General features: G+C 39.6%; 1 protein-coding gene across 8 annotated transcripts in view; it reads left to right on the top strand.

The window, feature by feature from the left end:
- PIK3C2G (phosphatidylinositol-4-phosphate 3-kinase catalytic subunit type 2 gamma) overlaps positions 1 to 14,053 on the top strand; it is a 651,449-nt gene extending 637,396 nt beyond the window's left edge. For all 8 annotated transcript variants that reach the window (XM_086401881.1, XM_086401878.1, XM_086401882.1 and 5 more), the window contains 2 exons: positions 1,823 to 1,948; positions 13,640 to 14,053. In XM_086401881.1, the coding sequence (XP_086258007.1) occupies positions 1,823 to 1,948; positions 13,640 to 13,792 (279 nt within the window). In that variant the 3' untranslated portion in view covers positions 13,793 to 14,053. The remainder of the gene's footprint in view (positions 1 to 1,822; positions 1,949 to 13,639) is intronic.
- The last annotated feature ends 6,943 nt before the right edge of the window (positions 14,054 to 20,996 follow it).

The following is a 20,996-nucleotide window of genomic DNA, read 5'->3' as shown; positions in this document are numbered from 1 at the left end:
CTACCAAAAGCCACACGGTTGAGAAATTTGGGGGCCCAGACTGCAACCAAAAAGCCCCTCCCAGAACCACAATTCTAAGATGTCACCACTAAGATGACACATACAGTGATTATAGGTATGGAATGCTCAAGCCCCGTGGTAGGAAAGAGAGACAATTACACAGAGCAGAAACACTTTACTGCCTTCATTTCTCTCTCTCTTTCTCTGTCTCTCACACACACACAAAATCAGCTCTCTCAAATATTAATAGCAATGTTTTTCTGTGTCACAGAAAAGTCCATTGTGTCATTGAAAAATTCCAGAGCTCCTCTTGGGGGAGGGTTTTGAGTGGAGCAAGGTACCTTGAGCACCATCCAAAGCAGCAGTTTTGATGATCTTAGCATTTGGACATGTGCATGTGTCCAGATGTATTTTATCTAATTTGTGAATAATAATAAAGACCCAGATTCTCCTGATGACATGATTTTTACTATGTAAATTAGAACAGAATAGAAGTTAGTCCTATAATAATGTATATCACATTTCCTTACTCTCCTTCCTTTCCAATATGCTTCTCTAACTGCCAAAGAACGATGTAAAATTCAAGCTAATGACCTTGGGGATGGCACTGGATGTTCATGTGTGATTGTCACTGTCATTCACAGAATTGGTTGAAAACTACTGATTTAGTAGTTAGGATGTATTCACCAAGATAAGCATTTAAACTCCTCAATTGTGACTTTCAAATCATCCATTTTAAATGTAAATTACACAAACATTTCTCATTTTATCAAGCGAGATAGGCACAGCTTTTAGTACAATTTTCTCTCCATTTGGTTACAAAGATAGAACCCATTTCTCTGAAGTACAGTTGTTTCCAAACTTTTAAAAGTATACTCTGTCTTCAAATTTATTAAGAAATAAAAATATTCATAAGAAAAAAGGTTGAAAAAGGGAGACGTTCTGAAGCCGTTGGGGAAGTTTGGGGGGAGGAAGGCTGGAGAGCATTGATCCACCAATCAGGCCGGAACTCACGCAACTTTGGGAGCGCCACAGAACACAATTTTAAACGGATCATCCAATATATTTTAGGATAATTTAGATCAGTGCTCCCCAACATTTTTGGCACCAAGGACTGGTTTTATGGAGGACAGTTTTTCCACGGACTGGAGTGGGGGGTGGTTTAGGATGATTCATGCACATCACATTTATTGTGGACTTTATTTCTATTATTATTACATCAGCTCTACCTCACATCATCAGGCATTAGGTCTCAGAGGTTGGGGACACCTGAATCAGATAATAAAATTATTAAAACTACCTTAAAATCTTGTAAGTAGGTCTAATTGATATTTTATTTAAATTCTATCTGAAAATATGGTATTATGCAATATACATGTCATTAAGTGCTACATCTTATTTTAGGTGTTAAACTTGAAATATTTTTTTTCTTTTTTTTTTTAATTTTCAAGTGGTGTACAGTCCCCTGAGGCACTCAGGTCCTATCTCAGCCAGTGGCTTATATCAACTCTTGACCATTTCTGTCAAAAATGCAAATTTCATTTTTACTACAAAAAACTAAAGTAACTCATACTTACTGGAGTTTTAAATGTAGCTCTCTGAAACAGTGCTTAATTTAAGATGGACTGTTTTACTCCTTTAAACTGTATTTTGGGATTCCTTTGGAGCCGTGATGTATTTCTTTTGATTGTTCTCTTCTTTTCTGGTAAACAGTGACTGTAATAAATCTTGATCCTGTCTTTGGTCTAGATATTTAGTAGCCATGTATTTGTTTTCTTTGATAGCTGCGCACATTAATATTTATAACCATTTTTCTCTGCAGCATCTCCCAGATGGCTCCGCGCCCAGCGCACATGTTGAATTTTATCTTTTACCGTATCCCAGTGAAGCCCGGAGGAGGAAAACAAAATCTGTTCCAAAATGTACTGACCCCACTTACAATGAGATTGTAAGTATGATTCATCTCTTGTCCAGTCACTTTGTATTTTTTCTTACCATTTTTCAGCTTCACAATGAAATATGGAAAATCTGTAGTAATTGGCAGCATTATTTCATAAAGGGAAGATGTTTCCCAAAATAGCCACTGTGTGACACTCACTGTTCTTGATGCTATAGGAATAGGAAAATACAGCTTTCAAAATGCTTATGAACCAATTTTCAAATTGTGGCTAGCTTACAGCAAGAGCCCAAGACTTTATGGCATTTGTTTCGCCTCCTAACATTATCCCTGACTCCATCTTGTTTTCTCTAATAAGCTTTTCTTTCCCTCATTTTCCTTACCTGATAACTTTATCATAGTCTAATCTATTGTAAACATTATAAAATCTCCTTTGAAAAACTGAAAAAAAAAATAAGTACAAAGCACAAATTATATTAAAGTTAATTTATATTATATACAGCTCTCTAATTCCTTTGTAGTATACAATCTGAACATCCGATCCTCTCTTTTTTTCTACGGCAAACCCTACATTTTCCTCTTGATTCCATCCTTTCCTATCTCCTCTGTAGCTTGCTCACTTGATTCTTTGCTTACCTTTCCAGTGGGTTATCTTACCCACTGGATCCTCAACTCCAAAATCTTAAAAAAAAAAGTCTTCAACTCAGCTTTTATAAAGCATCAATTTTTTCTTCTCTTGCTATCACCTCCACACTTTAGCAGACTTGGCATATTTCCTGCTCTCTGTTCATCGCCTCCTTCTCACCACTTAATCCTTTGCAATATGGATTCTACCTTGACCAATGCTGCTTTGTTCAAAGGGCACCAGAAGACTCCTGATTGTTCAGTCCAGTGATCCAATGGGCTGTCCTCTCCTGAGCACTTAGACAGCAACTCTATTAACTGCTTTCTCTTTCTTGACACCTCCCTTTTGCTTCTTGAGCTCTGCCTTTTAACTCCCTTGTTTTCTTTAACCACTCTCTCATTTTCCTTCATTGCCATTCTTCCCCTGAAAATATTTATTTACTGGAGTTCCATGATGTGACCTCATCTCTTCTTAATATATACACTCAAAATGATCTTATGGATCTACAGATTTTCATTTATTACCTACTTGAAGCTTGCATCTCAATTATTTCCTCAAACTCTAGCTTCTTTCCTAAGCTCTAAACCTGTGTGTGCATGTTCAGTCGTGTCTGAGTCTTTGTGACCCTGTGGACCCACCAGGCTGCTCTGTCCGTGGGGATTCTCCAGGAAAGAATACTGGATTGGTTTGCCATGCCCTCCTCCAGGGGATCTTCCCAACCTAGGGATTGAACCCAGGTCTCCAGATGGCAGGCAGATTCTTTATCACTAAGCCACCAGGGGAGCCCTTTAAACCTGTACTTTTACCTGATTATTGAAGAGCCCCTGAGATGTCAGGGAGGGTGGGAGGGAAGCTGAAGATGAAGGGGATATATGTATACTTATAGCTGAATTCACATTGTACGGCAGAAATCAACACAAGATTGTAAAGCAATTACAAAAGTAAGTTAACAGTTAGTGACTCAGTTGTGACTGACTCTTTGCAACCCCATGGACTGTAGCCCACCAGGCTCCTCTATCCATGGAATTCTCCAGGCAAGAGTAGTGGAATGGATAGCCATTCCTTTCTCCAGGGTATCTTCCTGATCCAGGGATTGACTGGGGCTGCCAGAGTCCTTTGTGAGTTGACTCAGATGCTCATCTGGCCTCACTTCTCTCTGGTTGTTGGAGGAGGTCTCAGGTGTTAGCCACATGTGTGCTTGATGTTCTTTACCACATGCTGCTGGCTTCCCAAAACAGCAAGTTATCCAAGACAGAGACAAAGATGCCACACTACTTTCTGAGCCACCAGGGAAGCCCAAAGCAATTATACTCCAATTAAAAAAGAAAGAGCCCCTTTAGGATGCCTCCTAGGCCCTTTTAAACCAGGTTTCCCTCCACTGTCATCTCAGAAGATACTAATGACATCACTCTCCTCCTCACTCACAAGTCCAGTTAATCCCCAAGTTTTGTCAGTTTCACTTGGGCAGTCATCTGCCTCTTCAATCCATCTTCTCCTCTGTGTCCCATAACTGTGTCTCTGGTGAAAGGCCTCATAACTTTGGCTAATATAATAGCTTCCTATCTGCCCATCTTGCGCTTTTCAATTAAATCATTCAAATTTCTATCTAAAGTGTCAAAAACTACTCATTTTTATTGCTCTCCTACATAACTTTTTCCAAATGTTCCTTACTACCTACTGGATAATATCCAAAATCCTAAGTGTGGCATTCACAGCCCTTCAAATTTGACTCAGTAATTTTCCAAAGTTGTCTCTGGAGCAGTATCATCCTTATATACCTTTAAAATTTTTTTTGTTTTGAGATAATCGTAGATTCACAAGCAGTTAGAAGAAACAATATAGAGAGAATTCAAATACCCTTCAACCACTTTTCCTAAAATGGTAACACTTTGCCTGACTATTGACAATATCATAATCAGGAAATTAACATTGGTACAATTCACTGACCTTATTAGGATTTCTCATTTTACACGTGTTCTTATGTATGCATATATTTAGTTCTGTACATTTATATCACATGTATAGGTTTGTGTGATCACCACAATCAACCAAGGTCTAGGCCATTCCATCACAGTGATTCCTGGTGCTGTCGGAGTAAAGCCACAGTCACTTTTCCCACTCTAACACTCCACGCCCAACTCTGGCAATGCTTAATATATTCACTATCTCTATAATTTTGTCATTTCAAATGTTATATAAATGGAATCATACAGTTTGTAACATTTTGAGGTTGGCTTTTTTCTTTTACTATACATCTCACGAGAGATCCATCCAAGTAGCTGCATGTATCAACAGTTTGTTTTCGCTGCTGAGTAGTAGTCACGGCAGGGAGGTATGAAAGTTTAACTATTTACCAATTAAAGGACATTTGGGTTGTTTCTGACTGGGGACTACTGCAATACAAAGCTGTTCTGAACACTGATGTATAGATTTTCGTGTAAATATAAGTTGTAATTTCTCTAAGAGAGATGCTCAAGATGTAATTACAGGGGTATATGGTAATGCCACATATAGTTTTTTCTTTTTTTTAAATTTTATTTTATTTAACTTTATAATATTGTATTGGTTTTGCCATATATCAAAATGAATCTGCCACAGGTATACATGTGTTCCCCATCCTGAACCCTCCTCCGTCCTCCCTCCCCATACCATCCCTCTGGGTCGTCCCAGTGTATAGTTTTCCAAAGAAATTGTCATACTCTTTTTCCACACCATTTTACACTCCCAATGCAATATTTGTGCTAGTTTCGCTGCATCTCTGCCAGCATTTGGTATCATTTTTATTTTATCAAATAAAAATATCACTTTTTAATTTTAGTTCATTTGACAAGTAATGAGTGATAGCTCACTGTGGTTTTAATTTGCATATATCTAGTAGCTAATGATCAGAGAAGGAATGGCACCCCACTCCAGTACTCTTGCCTGAAAAATCCTATGGACGGAGGAGCCTGGTGGGCTGCAGTCCATGGGGTCGCACAGAATCGGACACGACTGAAGCGACTTAGCAGTAGCAGCAGCAGTAGCTAATGATGCAAATTTCTTTTCATGTGCTTATTTACTATCTACATATCTTCTTTGGTGAAATATGTCTGTGTGTCTTTGTTCATTTTCTAATTAGAGAGTCTACATTTTTACTTATGTTTACTATTGACTTTTGAGATTCTTTATATATTATCAATAACCTTTGTCAGATATGTGGTTTGCAAATATTTTCTCCAAGTCTGTAGCTTGACTTTCCATCCTTTTCTCAGGGTCTTTCACAAGTAAAAGTTTTTAATCTTGATGAGGTTCTATTCATCAGTTGTTTTTCTCTTATAGACTGCATATTTGGTGGAAAGTCTAAGAACTCTTCACCTAGCACTTTCTAAAGATTTTCTCCCATAGAAAGTGAGTCACTCAGTCGTGTCCGACTCCTTGCGATCCCATGGACTGTAGTCTACCAGGCTTCTCTGTCCATGGGATTTTCCAGGCAAGAGTACTGGAGTGGGTTGCCATTTCCTTCTCCAGGGGATCTTCCTGACACAGGGATCGAACCCAGGTCTCCTACATTGCCGGCAGACACTTTACCCTCTGAGCCACCAGGGAAGCCCAAATATTTTATAGTTTTATATTTTACATCTAAGTCCATTATTCATTTTGAGTTGACTTTTGAATAAAGTGTGTATTTTAGGTTAAAGTTCACTTTTCTTTTGCCTATGAATGCCAATTATTCCAGCACCATCTATTGAAAAAGCAATTCTTCCTACATTTAATGTCTTTTGCACCTTTCAGCACCTTTAACAAAAATAAGTCAGGAACATTTGCTTGCTCATGCCCTTCCACTGCCCCACACTTAGTCATATTCTCCAGTCACATTACACAGCTTGTCACTCCCTGAATAATCCCTGTGACCTCTGTGACTGAGCTCATGAGGCTGTTCACCCTCCTGCCCTTTTCTGCCAACTTTGAGGTTCCCCTCAAATATGGACTCTGTGAACCACTCTTTCCTCCCTGACTCTTATACCACATTTACCATCTCTTGTTCAGTCCTACATAATTATTTTTTTCTTTTAGTACACTGAAAACTTCTTGAGGACAAAGAAAAAGTTTTATCTTTCTTAGTATCTCTGAAACTTAGCTATTTCTTTTTTTTTTTTAACTTTACAATATTGTATTGGTTTTGCCATATATCAAAATGAGTCCACCACAGGTATACATGCGTTCCCCATCCTGAACCCTCCTCCCTCCTCCCTCCCCATACCACCCCTCTGGGTTGTCCCAGTGGTTCGATGCACAATACTGAAACTTAGCTATTTCTTAAAAGATTTGTGGAATTAAATATTTGGGGTAATTCCATAAGTGACACTTTTTGTGTATGTGGAAAAATGTAAAACCAGCAAACATTTATATATATTCAACTATATGTATAATTTAGTAAGGAAAGATACTTTGACATTTTATTATTTGCCATGATGTCAACCACTAGAGATATATGTACATGCTCAGTTGCATCCAACTGTTTGCAACCCTATGGGCCATAGCCTGCTAGGCTCCTCTGTCCATGGGATTCTCCAGGCAAAGATACTGGAGTGGGTTGCCATGCCCTCCTCCAGGGCATCTTCCTGACCCAGGGATCAAACCCACATCTCTTAAATCTCCTGCATTGGCAGGTGAATTATTTAGCACTAGCACCACCTGGGAAGCCCATAAGTCTATGCATAGCAAACTCCAATTCATACATAATCCGAATGAGCAGGAAGATGAATTCATGCGTGAGTAAGTGACTGCCTTAATAGTAACGATCATCATGTAAACAAATTTGTCAAGGAAGTGGTTGAATTTAGAAAGCCATGAGAAGAAAAAGACATCTTTTTTAGGAGTCCTTGTTAATATTTTAATAAGTATTCTTTCTGAATTATGTCTCTTTCTCTCAACAGACACATTCTCTAACAAAATTGGGATCATATTGTACCTATTAATTTGTTACCTGCTTTATTCAATAAGCATATAAGACTACAGTATTTTAATTTTTCTCCCATTATGCTGTGTCTGTATCAATACAAGAATATTTCTAAGAAATATCCCACAAAAGGGTACCAGTTTTAACTGTGGTTTTACTTTCTCTCCCCTTCAACTATACTATAGGCCCCCATCTCTTTGCTAAGTCCCCTCTATTATTTCTGTGCATTCTTAGCAACACCTTATACAGACGTCCTCATCCCTTCGTATCCGCAGGGGAGGTTAGCTCCGGGACTCCTGAGCATACCAAAATTCTCGGGTGCCCAAGTTCTTTCTATAAAATGGCGTATTTGCATATAACCTATACACATCCCCCATTTACATTAAATTGTCTCTAGGTGACTCATAAGAGTTGATACAATGTATATGCCATGCAAATAGTAGCTGGTAGGCAACCTATTCAAATTTGCTTTCTAGAACTTTGGAAATATTTTTCCCTGAATATTTTTTGATATGTGGTTGATTGAGTCCATGACTGCAGAGCTCATGGCTACAGAGGGCCAACCATTTGTGTTTTCTGAGGAGCCTGGTAATTATCACATGGCATCTACCTTGTATTTAACTTCTCCCATTTGCTTCCTGAGGGCTGCTATATCAGGGACTTTGGGATTTCTCAAACTGCCAAAGCCAGGCAGAGATCTGGGGAGTGGGAGAGAACGACTTCACTCCCCTTCTTATATAAACCTCTTAGAGGAATTCAAAGGGAATATCATATTGCATCACTTCAGAAAGCTTTTCAGGAAAATAGTTCTTTGAGGTGTTATTCACAAGCCTCTTTCTCCCTAATACTCAGACCTGAGAGAGGCTGGGTCAGGACCACTGCCAAGTGTCCCTTCAGCATCTACCCTTCAGATACTAAAGCTCTGATACAAGGCCAAGTTTGTCACCTTGATGCTCTCCAGAGTGGTTCCCAACAGGACTGCCTGCAGCCTTCCTGAAAACCCTTCTCACATACAGAGCCCTGTGGTGGACACGACTGGGCTCAGGACAGGGTGGGGCTGGTGGTCGGAGTGCCCCCAGAACTTCCCTCCAAGTCTTTCAGAAGCAGAGTGGGCTGCTAACGCCGCTGCCACTGCTCTTTCTACTCTACTGTCTTTGTTATCTGGTTGAGAACCATCATTTTCCAATACAATATTGTAAAGTAATTAACCTCCAATTAAAATAAATAAATTTATATTAAAAATAAATAAATAAATAAAAAGTAAAAAAAAGAACCATCATTTTTAATGACTCATTAGAAATAGATTCAATTTTAAAAATTAATTATATTGTTATAGTCCATGTATCTTGCACATTGTATTCCTTTTTTTTTAATTGAAATATAATTGATTTACAGTGTTGTGTCAATCACTGGGCATATAGACTCACTTATACATATAGAGACATTCTTTTTATATTCTTTCCCATTCTGGTTATGACAGGATATTGAATATAGTTCTCTATGCTATACAGTAAGGCCTTGTGGTTTATCCATCCTGTATCTAGTAACTGACATTATATTCCTTTCTTAGACATTATCCTAGAGGAGATATTAGAAAGGACAGAATAAGAATGCTCTATGTAGTTCACATGCCTTAAAATATCCAGCATGTGCATGAATATCTAGCATAGAACGCGGTGAATGGTACACTCAGTAAGCAATGGTTATTGTTGTCTATAGCATCCTCTCATTCCATACTCATAAAGTAATGATAATTCTTTTTGTAGAGGAAGACCCTGAGGCCCTGAGGTAGATATTTTGATCAGGGTTAGGTAACTAAATTTCAAGCCCAGAAGTGCCTGATTCCAAAGCTCTGACTGACCCCATTAAACTTTCTGTGCTGTCCCTCCCTCGCTCTACCTGCAGAGTCCTGGCTTTCAACTCTCCCTTTCACAGTCACCTCTTCACTCCTTCTCTCACCAGCCCTAAGCACAATTCGGTTTCCATACTATTTTCCTCCCCTTGCAATCCTTCAAACACTCTTTAGAATTATTTACTAGAACTTGGTGTCAAATGACATAGTGAATGCTTGCATATAAGTTAGTAGATACTAAATTACCCTAAACAGTGTTCTACTTGATATAACAGTTTCAAACTTACACATTCAGTGTTTGTCAGAGGGCAGTGAAGACTTGACACATGCCTCAATGGCACCCCACTCCAGTACTCTTGCCTGGAGAATCCCATGGGCAGAGGAGCCTGGTGGGCTGCAGTCCATGGGGTCGCTAGGAGTCGGACACGACTGAGCGACTTCACTTTCACTTTCCGCTTTCATGCATTGGAGAAGGCAATGGCAACTCACTCCTGTGTTCTTGCCTGGAGAATCCCAGGGACAGGGAGCCTGGTCGGCTGCCGTCCATGGGGTCACACAGAGTCGGACACGACTGAAGTGACTTAGCAGCAGCAGCATGGGTAAAAAGTATTACAAAGTGAAATTAAAAGAGCTGTGTATTTTTGGTTCTTTTTATATTAAGGCAGAATACATATTAAATCATTTGGTGAAAAGTCTCAAAGAATATAGTCATCTGCATACATCTCTAGCATTACACACTAATTATTCATTGCAATGAAGAAAAAAGTGCTTATTTTTAAAATGTTACAGATGAAGTAAAGCAATTAGAATATATGTATATATCATCTATGATGTGCAATGATTACATGTTATAAAACAGTCACTTTCAAGAAAAATAGCTTTTACATAATAAAGCATAGGAAAAAAATCCATAGTAATATAAACTTTGGAGCTTAAATGTTTGCATTTTAACCAGGAAGGCAATTAATTCCTAGCATCGAATATTAGAGAAATTCTGCTTGCTAAATAGCTGGAGACTCAACTTTGTCTACCACTGTTATTTCCTGTCAGCTAAGGTAAAATGGGCTTCCCTGGTGCCTCAGCTGGTATAGAATCTGCCTGCAATGAGGGAGACCCAGGTTCGATCCCTAGTTGGGAAGATCCCCTGGAGAAGGGAATGGCCCTCACTCCACTATTCTTGCCTGGAGAATTCCATGGACAGAGGAGCCTGGTGGGCTACAGTCCATGGGGTCACAAAGAGTCGGCCATGACTGAGCAACTAACAGTTTCACTTTTCAAGACAAAAATACCAAGAAATGACTGTTCTTTTTTTGTGTATTTGATGGATCTTTTTTGGTTATAATTCATTAGTGTTTACTATGTACCAGGTTTTGCACCAAAGCTAATTATATTCATTCTCTCATTTCTTCCTCACAATACTAAAAGGTAAATATTATCACCATATTCAAATAAGAAAGTTCATTCAGATGGCCCCCAACTTGGGCTGGTTCAACCTGAAATTTTTTGAACTTACAGTGGTGCAAAAGCGGTATGCATTCAGTAGAACCTGTACTACAAATTCTGATCTTCTCCCAGCTTATCAGTGCGTGGTAGAATATTCTCTCCTGATGCTGGGCAGTGGCAGTGAGCCACAAGTCTCAGTCAGTCACGCAATCATGAGAGTAAACAACCAATACTCTCACAACCATTTTGTACCCAGCCAGCCATTCTGCTTTTCACTTTCAGTACTGTATCCAATAAATTATACGAGACATACACACATTGTTATAGAAGAGGCTTTGTGTTAGATGATTTTGTCTAACTGTAGGCTGACGTAAATGTCCTGAATGCATTTAAGGTAGATGAGGCTAAGCTATGATGTTCGACGGGTTAAGTGTGTGTGTGCTCAGTTGCTCAGTTGTCTCCGACTCTGCAACCTCATGGACAGTAGCCCGCTAGGCTCCTCTGTCCATGGAATTTCCCCAGGCAAGAATACTGGAGTGGGTTGCTATGCCCTCCTCCAGGGGATCTTCCCAACCCAGGGATCGAACCCAGGTCTCTTATGTCTCCTGTATGGGCAGGCAGGTTCTACCACTAGCGCCACCTGTTCAGTTTACCATGGGTTTATAAGCCCATCAGGATGTAACCCCACTGTAAATGTAAACTGATCAGATCAGTCGCTCAGTCGTGTCCGACTCTTTGTGACCCCATGAATCGCAGCACGCCAGGCCTCCCTGTCCATCACCAACTCCCGGACTTCACTCAGACTCACGTCCATCGAGTCAGTGATGCCATCCAGCCATCTCATCCTCGGTCGTCCCCTTCTTCTCTTGCCCCCAATCCCTCCCAGCATCAGAGTCTTTTCTAATGAGTCAACTCTTTGCATGAGGTGGCCAAAGAACTGGAGTTTCAGCTTTAGCATCATTCCTTCCAAAGAAATCCCAGGGCTGATTCCTTCAGAATGGACTGGTTGGATCTCCTTGCAGTCATAGTGACAACAGATTTAAATAAATATGTATCATAGATATGTTTCTTAGAAAGTTACATCTTTAGCACTAATTTATAAGATTCCCAGTGTTCTGAAACCAGATTTTCCAAAAGCCTAATGGTCAGAGCTATTCCATTTTTTTTAATATACTTTGAAGAGCCCTTTGTCTATTTCCTCTGTAAAATAGGAATTGAGTGTATCTGCCGAATGTGTTGTGGGGAGGAAAATGGAGGATAATTTAGACAGTTCAAAATAACCACCATAGAGAAGAGGAAAAGGAGCTTACTCTGAAGTCCTGGAAAAATAGGTGTTCAGGAGATAAGAGTGATTCAGAGTCCACGTTAGACTTCTCTTTGCCATTAAAGATGAATTACATCAGTAAGACTTTGAAATTTTTAAGGCAGCCCTTAAAGTCCTTTACTATCTGGGGGAACTCAAGAACTTAAGTGGAATAACTTGAATAAGCAGTTCTGCCCTGAGAATCCCATGGACAGAGGAGTCTGGCAGGCTACAGTCCATGGGGTCTCAAAGAGTCGGACACAGCTGAGGTGACTTAGTACGCACACACAAGAATTTAAAAGGTAATCTCCTGCCTGGAATGGGAGCAAGATAATAGAAGAGTAGGTAGCCAGGAGCTGTCACAAGAAATAATATAGACTGTATCAACATCCTGTATTGTGTGTCATATCCCTTAATTGAATTATTATTTTTTTGATAAATAAATCACTGCTCAGAGCTGCTGGTAGATTCTTTAGTGGAATTTCATTGATATCTTAAGATGGCCAGAAATCACATCCATACACACTGAGCAGGCTTCCTAGAAGATTCAAGGCTTTCCTCTCAATTTGTTTCCTCTGATTCTTCTTTGCATATAAAGCACTTCTTTCTATCTTGTAGCTTCACTATAAAAAGCAAGCACATTTGTAGCATCATATGAGACTCCTCTAAATGTGTTATAAGGAGTTTCCTTGGCAACCACTTTGGGTTTATACACAGCAATCTCCTCCTTTTATGATGTATAACTAACTTCTTGATCCTGCAGTTTTTAAAGTTTCTTTACCACTGCAGGAACACAGTGATAATGCCTGTAACTTACTTCTTGGATATTATAAATCGCAGTTGAATAGCTCTCTCTCCTTAAAAATAGTTCCATGACTAGTAAATGAAAAGAAGAAAGACACAAAACTGTACACACAACATAATCATAGCTCAGAATCTAAAAATTGATTATATATAGAAAACAAAAAGCACAGCAAAATGTTAACTATAATTATCTCCTAATGGTAGAAATATAAAAATGTTCTTTTATATTCATTTCTGTTTCATCCCCATATTTTACTTAATGAGCATATATTTTCATAACTAAATATTAAACAATTTTAAATTAAAGTAACCATAGTATGACTGCTTCACATGGAGAAGGAAATATTGTTGGACTACATTAACACAAGGAAATCATGGAGATTGGTCTGATTTCCTCATTAGCCTTCAACAAAGAAAAATAGTGTTCAAGGCTCCATGCTGCACATAAATTCAAGGACAGTTAAAAGGTGGTAAGTATTTAAATTTCTTCCTAGAGAATGATTTGCAACCTTATTAAATTTGGGATAGACAATTATTAATGGAATCAGAGTAAATTTTAAGCTTCTTAAGAAATACTTTGTCATTAAACTCCTTCATGTTAGCAGAACCTTTAGCTCTTCAGAATTAAGAGTTAGAAATGAAAGATTCTAACAACATTAACCTGTCCATTCCAAGGTACAAATATGAGATGCAATTATTTTGTTAAAAGAAATATTTTTTAAAAGATGCATTTAAGCATATCTAATTTATATTTTCAAAATTCTCTCCCTTTTCAGGTAGTATATGATGAAGTCACAGAGCTCCAAGGACATGTCTTAATGCTTATTGTAAAGAGCAAAACCACGTTTGTAGGAGCAATTAACATCCAACTCTGCAGTGTCACACTCAATGAAGAAAAATGGTATCCACTAGGTAACAGTATAATTTGAGCATTCCTTTGAACATACAGATTCATTAACTACTCATATTTTTTTCACTTTTGGGCCTCTCTATCACAAGATCAGGACATTTTTTTAATCAAAGGTAGTGTGGTAAATTAAGGACACAGAGAAAAGAAATCAGAATCAATGTTTTTAGTTATTTATTCTCTGTGTATTTCACTGTTTTCTTAGAACCATTTCTCCAATTGATTGTGTAAATTCAATATGTAAAATAATAAAAGGATATTTTAGTGTATCTTTTAAATCAAACATGTGTGCACTTTATAATTATGTGCCTATAGTTAAAAGCAATACTTTTAATGTAGTTTTCAAAAAAAACCAAAGCAAATAAATCTTATCACTTCAAGACCTAAGTATATCTGAAACAAGTTTTTAAAATTTGGATTAAGTATATATACCTACACATCCACTTATAATTTTATATGTATTGAAGGCATTAGTAAGCTCTGGCAGAATACTATAGTTATTTTCTAACAGAAAAACCAAGCATAAATGCCTAAAATTCTTAAATCCAATTTTTGGAAGAATTTTTGTAGTTTTTCACCGTCTTCAATACTCATCACCACTGGATATCACCCAATCAGAGGCATTATCACATTTTAAACTGTGGTATACCTTAATTCAAAGATCTCAAACTCTGAAACCCTCCCCTCTGATCAAAACATCTTTTCTGTACAACAAAAAGTTTTCTTACTTCTGAACCTACTTTCATACCCATCGTGACCTGAGTAGACAATCCTGGAGGGACTTCCCCGGTGATTCAGTGGTTAAGAATCTACATTGCAGTGCAGGGGACACAGGTTCGATCCCTGGTCAAGGAATGAATATACCACACGCCACAGGGCAACTACGCCCTAGTGCCTTACTATGGAGCCTGGGAGCCCTAGAGCTGTGCCCCACAACGAGAGGAGCCATCGCAACAAGAAGCCCACGCACCACCACCAGAAAGTACTCCCGCTTACCACAGATAGAGAAAGCCCTTACACAGCAGCAAGACCCAGTGCAGCCATAAATTAACTTTTTCAAAATCCTGCAGATTTCCACCCTGCAAAGTAGGTACAAATCAAGGCACTTTATAATATTTTTTAAGAGAATTAAATTGCTTTAAAAAATTCCTGCCAATTAAATTATTAAAACCCTTGCTTTACTCAGCGTTCTCCTGTGTGTATATTAAAAAAGCAACTTAAGTTCTTTTTTATACAGTCATTGGTATAAACTTGTAAAAGACTGTACATTTATTCATTGAAAATACATGTGTGCCTAGTGTGGGCTGATATGGTCTTGCTCTGAACACATGATCATGTGAGTCAAATCATCCATAATCCTCTGGGCGGTGACTGGGTGTTTCAGGTCGATTCCCTGTCCTTTTCTAATAGAGTGATTCCATATCCTTCTCTCTGATGAAACCCCAGAACCCTCTACCGTAATCCTCACTCTCAGTTGATGACTGTGTTTCCTACTTCACTTAGAAATTGGAATCAGTCCACGAGCACGTCTACCCACTCAGCACAGTCTACATTCCACCTTTCTACTTATTATCATAGAAAAACCACCCCAGCTCCTACCCAAAACCAATCCCTCAGCTTGTACATTTGACTCCAGGCCCTCTTAGCTCATGCATTGGCAAGTGGTTCTTTACCAATTGTGCCACCTGGGAAGCTTTTGGATCATAGAAAAAGCAAGGGAATTCCAGAAAAACATCTACTTCTGTTTCATTGACTGTGCGAAAGCCCTTGACTGTGTGGATCACAACAAACTGTATAAAATTCTTAAAGACATGGGAATAACAGACTACCTTATCTGCCTCCTGAGAAACTTGTATGCAGGTCAAGAAGCAACAGTGAGGACCAAACCTGGAACAACACATTGGTTCCAAATTGGGGAGGAATATGTCAAGGCTGTATATTGTCACCCTGCTTATTTAACTTATATGCAGAGTACATCATGTGAAATGCTGGGCTGGATGAATCACAAGCTGGAATCAAGTCTGCAGGGAGAAATATCAATAACCTCAGATATGCAGATGACACCATCTTAATGGCAGAAAGTGAAAAGGAACCAAAGAGCCTCTTGACAAAGGCAGAAGAGGAGAGTGAAAAAGCTGGCCTAAAACTCAACATTCAAAATACAAAGATCATGGCATCTTGTCCCATCACTTCATGGCATAGAGATGGGGAAACAATGAAAACAGTGAAAGGCTTTGTTTACTTGGGCTCCAAAAACACTGTGGACAGTGACTGCAGCCATGAAATTAAAAGGCGCTGGCTCCTTGGAAGAAAAGCTATGAAAAACCTAGACAGTATATTAAAAAGCAAAGACATCACTTTGCCAACAAAAATCCATCTAATCAAAGCTATGGTTTTTCCAGTAGTCATGTATGGATGTGAGAGTTAGACTATAAAGAAGGCTGAGCACCAAAGAACTGATTTTTGTTTTTTTTAAAACATCAAGGTCTCTTTATTTATAACAGGTAAAAACTGCAGTAAGGTCATCTAATATACAATAAAAAAAAAAAAAAAACAAGTGTAATTACATCCTTAACAAAAGGACAGCCAGCATGTTTTCTTCCATAGCACAGAATTACTGGTTTGTCTCCTGGTTGGTCCTCATCATCTGGTACATTTTCCCCCCAGGAATTTCCTTTTCAAAGGAAGACGGTCTTCAGGGCAAAAAATGTTTGTCAGACTCTAGTCCCAGTAGTATATATTTTATTCACTTATAGATCCATAACCACCCCACCCCACGCTATCTTGCTCCAGCCTTCCTTGAATTCCTATTGACATCAGTCATTTATTACAACTCTCCCCCAACATTTATTATAACCCCCCAAGTTGTATTTACAGTTAAGAAGAATCTGTAAATACCACAAAACGACTCAGCTGTTAGTGCACAGAAGTCAAATGATCCTCTGAAACACTGAAGTACATTTCTCAAGCTTTTGGTAAACAATTATATGTTCATTTAAAACACAGACAACATTCCTTAGACAAACATAACTCCTGAAGCTCATCTGGCAAGACAAATTGCTTTGTATTTCTTAGCACAATAAAATGTATCTTTGGAAACTGAGAAGAACCAAAATTATTTAAAACAATAACAGAACACCACACATAAAAATCACACAACAGATTGACTGATACATTGAAATTCTGTCAAAATTGATTTTCAGTGAGGCTTTGCATTTCAAATAGGCCAGAAAAAAAAATGATCCTAAAAGGTGTATTTTATACATGTGACGTTTCATCCTCCAAAGAGCTGTTTTTCTCACTTGAAGTTTCTAAATAACATTTAGAAAAAGAAATATTATAAGAGGGATTATCCAGCTCAGTCGAACTGATGGTTTTGAACTGTGGATTTGGAAAAGACTCTTGAGAGTCCCTTGGACTGCAAGGAGATCCAATCAGTCAGTCCTAAAGGAATCAACTCTGAATATTCATCGGAAGACCGATGCTGAAGCTGAAGCTCCAATACTTTGGCCACCTGATGCAAAGAGTCAACTCGTTGAGAAAGACTCTGATGCTGGGAAAGATAGAAGGCAGGAGGAGAAGGGGACGACAGAGCACAAGATGGTTGAATGGCATCACCAACTCAATGGACATGAGTCTGAGCATGCTGGGAGATGATGAAGGACAGGGAAGCCTGGCATGATGCAGTCCATGGGGTCGCAAAGAGTCAGACATGACTGAGGGACTGAACAACAACAACGTCTTACCTACTCAAAAACAGTACTGGAATTCTCCTCTATGCAAAAGCATCATTTCTTTATTCTCTTCTAGACAAGTCTCTTCAACATACATGGTTACATGATGGAACAACTATTCTAAAAAATATCTCAGCACTTCTGTCTTCTTTCCAAATATTCATCTAATTGACTGGCTCTTTTCTGCAGCAGAACTTTTCAAAATGGTTGTCTCTAATCTCTGCCTCCAGATTTTCTCTTCTCATTTTCTCTCATATCATTCCAAGGAGATGTTTGTCCCAAACACTTCAACAAAACTGCTTTTGTCACGATACCTACTGACCTCCACAAAGCTAAATCCAAAGGTCAGTTTCCAAACTGATTCCTTTGGATTTAGCTATTTAGTTTCCTTGGGATTTAGCTATTTAGCCCTGATCCAAACTTACCTATCAGCAGCATTGAAATACACAGTCAATAACCTTCTTTCTCAAAGCTCTTCCTTTGACTTCCAGAATACAACACCCCCTTGTGCTTTCCTTCTATAACACTGGTCCCTCCTTCTCAGTCTTCCGTGCAGGAGCATCTCCACAGTCTCCAATGTTGAAGTGTCTAGGGCCCAGTCCTTGGTCCTCTTCTCCATCAACTTCCACTCCCTACTGGTCTCATCCCATTTTGATGGCTTTAAATATCATATGCTACATACGTGCTAAGTTGCTTCAGTCATGTCTGACTCTGTGACCCATGAACTGTAGCCCACCAGCCTCCTCTGTCCATAGGATTCTCCAGGCAAGAATACTGGAGTGGGTTGCCACATCCTCCTCCAGGGTCTTTCCAACCCAGAATCTTTCCAACCCAGGAATTGAACACTTATCTCTTATGTATTCCCCAGTTTTACAACTCCAGCCCAAAGAATGGCCAGGATGATGGAGTAGGAAGACTCTGAATTCGCCTCCTTCCATAAGCACACCAAAATAACAACCAATTACAAAGCAACTCAGCTATTTCTAAAGACAGCCACTCAATGGACATGAATTTGCACAAACTCTGGGCAATAGTGGAGGACAGAGGAGCCTCAGAGTGCTGCAGTCCATGTCGGATACAACTTAGCTACTGAACAACAACAGAGCAACTATAAATAAGAATAATCTGAAGACTAGTAGAAAATTTCTACAATTGGAGATAAGAAGAAGGAATCACAACAAGATGAATAGGAGGGATGGACACACAAAGTATAGTCAACTTTTCCCAGATCCAACCACTTACCCCTCTCCATCTGTTTCCTCTCCTGTTCAAGGCAATCCTATCAACTTTGGCCCAAATTACTACAATTGCCTTCTTCTAAATAGTCTTAGTTTCTGTGTTTACCCCGCCTGCCCTTACAGTTGGGAGAAGGCAATGGCACCCCACTCCAGTACTCTTGCCTGGAAAATCCTATGGACAGAGGAGCCCGGTAGGCTGCAGTCCATGGGGTCGCTAAGAGTCAGACCTGACTGAGTGACTTCACTTTCACTTTTCACTTTCATGCATTGGAGAAGGAAATGGCAACCCATTCCAGTGTTCTTGCCTGGAGAATCCCAGGGATGGGGGAGCCTGGTGGGTTGGACACGACTGAAGTGACTTAGCAGCAGCAGCCCTTATAGTAATAGTAATAGTTTCAGTCGCTCAGTCATGTCAGACTCTTTGTGACCCCAAGGACTGTATCCTGCCAGGATCCTCTGTCCTTGGGATTCTCCAGGCAAGAATACTGGTGTGGGTTGCCATTTCCTTATCCAGAAGATCTTCCCAACCCAAGAATCAAACTCAGGTCTCCTGTGTTGCAAGAAGATTCTCTACTGTTTGAGCTACAGAGAAGTCCTTACAGTGTATTCTCAACTCAGCAACTGGAGTCATCCTATTGTTCTTCTGGCTCAAAACCTTGCAGAGCCTTCTAATCTCAGAGTAAAAGCACAAACCTTCAAAATAGCCTAAAAGCCCAATGTGATCTGGCCTCCCATTGGTCATCTCTCTGATTTTAACTCCCATTACATCCTCCTATGCTCAACACACTCAAGAAACACTGGCCTCCTTTCCATTCCCTGAGTGTTCTAGGCATATGCTTCTTCCCTGGAATCTTTCACGCAGCTCCTTTCCTCCAAAATGTGTTTTTGTCCCATGTATCCACCTACCTGTTCTCTCACCTCTTTCAAGTTTTGGTCATATGTTTCCATCTCGACCTGTCTGTGTCATACTGAAACCTGCTCTGTCCTCAAATACACACCAGATCCTTCCCACTTGGCTCTACTTTTTTTCTTATATCCTTATAACCTTTGAACATTCTATACAATTTACTTATTTATTTTTTTTATTATTCATGTTTTGTATCCTTTCACTAAAACACAAGACTCTCAAGAAGTGTTGTCACTGACAGTACAGCTATAGACCCAGGCAAGAAGAATCCTTGCTCAGTTGCCCTCACCATATACCTATGGTGAGGTCTATGACTCACCTATACCCACAAGCCTCATTCTAGACCAAATTCTAGGTACACATGACTCCAGAATTCCCTGCCCAAACAGCCTCTGCAGGCCTTCTAAGGATCCATTCGCCTGAAGTCAGACACCACATCAGGGCGAGGAATGCCTAGGCTCCAGTGGTGGCCAAGGGCAAGCTGCTTACAGTGTATATGGATGCAGCTTAAATGTACCAGCTGGAGCGTCCACAAATGTGCATGAGGCCGCTGACAGTACAGGAGGGAGCCCGTAGGCGAAACAGGACATACAGAAGGAGAGCCAGTTCTAGGAGAGGACCCAGTCCTTTTCAGGTCACCATAATCCAACACAGATCTCTAAGACATCCAAGAATTCTCCATTAAAAGCTGTCTTTTCAGGTGTTTATAGAGGAGAACAAGACATGTTGCACTTAATGACTTCTTGGCTTTATTTATAACTTTTATATTTAGACAGATGTTATGTAAGTTTTGGACTTCCCTGGTGGCTCAGACGGTAAAGCATCTGTCTACAATGCAGAAGACCCAAGTTCGAGCCCTGGGTTGGGAAGATCCCCTGGAGAAGGAAATGGCAATCCACTCCAGCACTATTGCCTGGAAAATCCCATGGACAGAGGAGCCTGGTACGCTACAGTCTATGGGGTCACAAAGAGTTGGACATGACTGAGCAACTTCACTTTCACTTTCACTACGTAAGTTTTATGGACTGAATTATGTCCCCTCAAAATTGATAAGTCCTAACAACCAGAAGGGCTTCCCAGGTAGCTCAGTGATATAGAACCTGCCTGCCAATGCAGGAAATGTGGGTTCGATCCCTGGTTTGGAAAGATCTCTTGGAGAAGGAAATGGCAACCACTCCAGTATTCTTGCCTGGGAAATTCCATGGACAGAGGACCCTGTAGGGTTACAGTCCATGGGGTCACGGAAGAGTTGGACACAACTGAGCACAACAAAGCACAGTAACCACCAGTAACCTCAAAATGCAACTTTATTTGGAAATGGGGTCACTGCAGATGTAACTAGCTAAG

This window comes from Bos grunniens, chromosome 5, assembly GCF_055505025.1.
Source record: "Bos grunniens cultivar Pamir isolate PY7600 chromosome 5, Bosgru_T2T1.0, whole genome shotgun sequence".
NCBI classification, from domain to species: domain Eukaryota; kingdom Metazoa; phylum Chordata; class Mammalia; order Artiodactyla; family Bovidae; genus Bos; species Bos grunniens.
This window is presented reverse-complemented; position numbering and strand designations above follow the sequence as displayed.